The sequence below is a fragment of the Euphorbia lathyris genome, chromosome 1 (genome assembly GCF_963576675.1).
Source record: "Euphorbia lathyris chromosome 1, ddEupLath1.1, whole genome shotgun sequence".
Taxonomy (NCBI): Eukaryota; Viridiplantae; Streptophyta; class Magnoliopsida; order Malpighiales; family Euphorbiaceae; genus Euphorbia; species Euphorbia lathyris.
The window spans coordinates 30,533,215-30,537,389 of NC_088910.1; the positions used below are offsets into that span (position 1 = coordinate 30,533,215).

The 4,175-nt window shown below is 35.8% G+C and overlaps 1 protein-coding gene across 2 annotated transcripts; it reads right to left on the minus strand.

Moving 5' to 3' along the window:
* Nucleotides 1-1,045: 1,045 nt before the first annotated feature.
* On the minus strand, nt 1,046-3,236 carry LOC136226678 (F-box/LRR-repeat protein 25-like). Of its 2 annotated transcripts, none has more exons than XM_066015302.1 (3): nt 2,038-3,236; nt 1,771-1,938; nt 1,046-1,515 (listed from the first exon to the last, which is right to left on the minus strand). In XM_066015302.1, exons 1-3 carry the CDS (start codon nt 3,151-3,153, stop codon nt 1,204-1,206), a joined length of 1,596 nt encoding a protein of 531 aa, XP_065871374.1. In that variant the 5' UTR covers nt 3,154-3,236; the 3' UTR covers nt 1,046-1,203. The 2 variants fall into 2 exon arrangements, with proteins under 2 accessions (XP_065871374.1, XP_065871382.1); XM_066015310.1 differs by having other exon boundaries at nt 1,377-1,507.
* Nucleotides 3,237-4,175: the final 939 nt, after the last annotated feature.

Genomic DNA, 4,175 nt, shown 5'->3' on the forward strand with positions numbered 1-4,175 from the left:
ATATAGTACTAGTAGTACAACAACAACAAAGCTTTAGTCCCAAAATGATTCGGGATCGGCTAACATGAACCATCATATAAAACCGCGAAATCAAGTCGTGTCAGCAACACAAATTCTCTCCCTCCACTCTGTCCTATCTACTACCATATTTTCCTCAATCCCCAATAAACTCATATCACTCTCGATCACCCTCCTCCAAGTTTGCTTAGGTCCTCCCCTGCCCCTCACCACTACATCCCTTTGCCACTCTTCAGTCCTCCTAACCGGTGCATCAAGCGCTCTTCGTCTTACATGGCCAAATCACCTTAGTCGGTTTTCCCTCATTTTACTCTCAATAGATGTAACCCCTACTTTTGTCCTAATTATTTCATTACTCACCCGATCGTCTCTCGTATGACCACACATCCATCTCAACATACGCATCTCCGCCACCGACATCTTGTGAGTGTAACAGTGTTTCACTGCCCAACACTCCGTACCATTAACAGTGCTGGTCTGATTGCCGTGCGGTAGAATTTTCCCTTCAATCTATTAGGCATGTCGGGGTCACAAAGGAAACCCGTAACACTCTTCCACTTCGCCCAACCAGATTTAATCCTATGAGCAACATCTCCATCTACTTCTCCATCCGTTTGTATAATAGATCCTAAATACAGAAAGCAATCCGATACCTGAACAACTCTCCCATCTAGGGTGATTGCCCCTGCCTCCCTACTCCTATCGCCGCTAAACTTACAGTCCAAATATTCTGTCTTACATAGTACTAGTAGTAAGCATATAAAAATTCTACATGTGCATACAAAGTATAATAACTCAATTCTAGTAAAGCTTGAAGAGCTTAACCATGTACTTTGAGATGAACAACTAATAAAAAGGACATGGTTGAAATCATAAAATGCAATGTTCAGATATGAACTTGGATTATTAGGCAATATATGCAATAATCTTATGTTGCTGCTAATTAAAGTCATTAATTAAATCATAATCATCATCCAAATAGTCATTAACCCATAATCAGTTTTGACTAATTAATAATTACCTCGAATAAACAAAATGACTCTATCAACTTCATTTTAGTACCATGTAGCTATTTACAAAAGCAATTAATCATCTATTCTACTCCAAACTATATGTCCCAAATATAAAAGCTTACAAAAATAAAATAAAAAGATAATAAAGAAAAAGAACAAACCTTCCTATTTACTAAGAGTATAACAACTCAATACTGGCATTTTGAGAACATCTAGGCAAGCTTAACAATTCTTGAGAAACTTGGAACGGAACAGCTGTTTCATGATCTTTCAATTCGACAACCATCTTTTCCAGCACTCTTGCATTCTTGAGCAAAAATTTAACAAAGTTTAGCACAAACTTACGGTTATGATCTCTCTTCGGATAGCAAGTGATCCGAATAGTCCTTAGATGCGACACCAAACAATCGAAAACAATCAGATTTGATTTCCAGTGGTTTTCCACAAAAGCATTCAACTTCAGAAAATCACCATACCTATAGCTCTGGAGATAAATATTGTTAGGCCAAAGAACTTAACAATACATGGAAGAATATATATTCATTAAGCTCTACAAACTAACAAGTTAACAACATTTTCTATTGTTTCATTTACTTCATAAACTAAAAATTGAGAGAACTCATGAAATGTTAAGGCCTTTTAATGCATAATTATTGAAAGTTGTCAGGTGGAGTTAATCCATATACACTAAAACATTTAAACAATACTTGATAAAACTTGAAAATGTTCCAGAACTAACCTGTTCATGGCGTGCAAGCTTGATAACTAATTTCTCAAGCATAGGTGCATTACGAAGTACACATGCAATTCCAGAATGATGCCCATTTATATCGGGATAATTAAGAGTCAAACATTTGATGTTTAACACTTGAGAAAACAAACCTCCCATCTCTATAGCTGACAGGATCTACAAACATAATGTGGAAATAGAAATTTAGGAAAAAAATTATAGTAACAATTCAATTTTTTCAAAAACAAGGATGAAATGCTTTTTTTTTTAAGTTACCTCCAGAAACCATCTGCTGATTTTTAGCTCCTTCGCATTCTGAAGCTGACGGAGAATGTCTTTAATCAAACTTTCATGTTTTTCATTAGAACTTTCATGCTTTTCATCCAAACTTTCAGGCTCCGGGTCATAATAAAAATCAGAAGTAGCACAAAGTGAAGTTGGCAAATTTATTAATTTAGCAGTTTCAATATTCAAACAGCCGGAAAGCTTCAGTTTCTCAAGCTTTGGACATGAAATCTCAATATGAGAAATGTCGTTAAGGTCTCGTAAAACCAATATTTTCAAGGAATTGGAAGCAATAACCAGCTGTTTAAACATACAAGAGTCTATTAATTCAAATGACTCGAGTAACGAACAGCCAAATAGAACAGTTTCAATCACTTGACCAAACACCTTTGGATCATCTATGTGCATACTTTGGAGAGATAATTTCTCAAGGTTTGGACATGAAATTTCAATAACTTCAATGTTCATAATTGTAAGATCTAACAAAACCAATCTTTTCATAGATTTGGAAGCAATAACAAGCTTATCAATCGGATCACAGTACCTTAATTCTAAGGATTTGAGTAGCGGACTGCCACATAGAATATGTTCCAACGCTAGATTATTGAATCTACAACTTTCCATATTCAATGCAGTGAGACATCCCCAATTTACATTTCCCTTAGGCATAATAATACAATTATGGGTTCTTAATTTAACCAGTGAAGCATAGTTGAAAAGAGATTTCGGCAACCTGTATACTTGCGCAAGTGAACTCAATTTTAAATCCTCCACATCTTTTCTTGTTGCGTAAAGGATTTTCGAAGTAAATTGATCCTCTTTACGGCGATGATAATATTGGAGGTGGAATTTCTTGATCTTGCAGCAGTCATGGAGAAATAAGGTATTTTCAATGAATTTATGGAAGCTTCTGGGAAACATACCAGTTGAATCGAAGATGAGAACCGCAACTCCAGGCCACTGATTCTGCCACCGTTTTGATAGAATTCCCGTCTGAATAGCTTCTTTGGTTGATGGCAAAAGTGAGAGTATATGGTGAATGATGGCATCTGGCAAAGCACTGATCCGGTCTGCTTCCTCCTCCACCTTCACCCTTTTGCTTTCCATTTCCTCAGTATATTTTGAGAAGAAAATCACTGAGAGGAAAGAGAGACAGAGAGAGAGTGTAAGCGACTGTGGACTGTGAAGAAAAATTAGTGAAAACGGCAAAAAGAAATAAGGAAATTAGGGCAAAGTCTAAATGTTGGCTAGTTTCAAAAAAAAAAAAAATGTTGGCAAAAAATTACTCTATAAACGACGTAGTTTGAGTTCTTCTACTCCATGTTATTTTTTATTTGCTGTCAATGTTTTTTTTTTTAATGTTGTTACTTGTTGAGAAATTATGCTGTACGCCTGGCCAATAAAAATAAGACATGTGGCATTTTTTAATTAAAGTATAATAATTTAAAAAAATATTTTTCACTTCTCTCTCGATCAGTGACCTTCCCCACTCTGTTTGTTGTTTCTTTCTTGAAAAAATCACCGTCAACTAGATCCAACACCTGTTAAATTCTTATTTCTACACTTAGAACACTTGAATCTGAAATATCCAGGAAAAGGTGGATCTTTTAATGTCCAAGGTGGATTTCTTATTTAATTTTCAGATTCAAGTTGAATCCAAAACATAAACAATCATATAATTTCTCTATTTTTTTTTTCTCAGATTCAAAGTCTTGAACACATACAAAACCATATACCATTAATTAAGTGAATTACTATACCCAGCCTCAAATTCCCACTCCTAGCCCCGTGACAAGATCGAAATACCCTTTAGACAATTTTTAGAATTCTCAAATCCTCTCAAACAACCTAAACTCTCTTTAATCTAACTCGGACTAATTTATCAATAAAAACATGGATCGATAAAGGAAAGAGACCTATAATACGTATTTCCGTTTGATTTTGATGTTTTTTTTGGACGTTTTTTGCAATTGATTTTACTGTTATTCAAAATCGGAATCAGGACATGGACGTGTGGAGATCACGCCGTCATCTCTGGTGCGGCGTATGAACATCACGCTGCACCACAGGTGAAGGCGTGACAGCATCACGCCTCACCACAGGTGACGGCGTGATATTCATACGTCGTC

Bases quoted from the DNA above. Each gene is read 5' to 3' on its own strand.
- LOC136226678 (XM_066015302.1), bottom strand. From the start codon at position 3,153: ATGGAAAGCAAAAGGGTGAAGGTGGAGGAGGAAGCAGACCGGATCAGT. The intron at 1,939-2,037 runs GTAACTTAAAAA...TTATGTTTGTAG, and splicing joins TCAGCAGATGGTTTCTGGAG to ATCCTGTCAGCTATAGAGAT. The intron at 1,516-1,770 runs GTTAGTTCTGGA...ATTTATCTCCAG, and splicing joins AGCTTGCACGCCATGAACAG to AGCTATAGGTATGGTGATTT.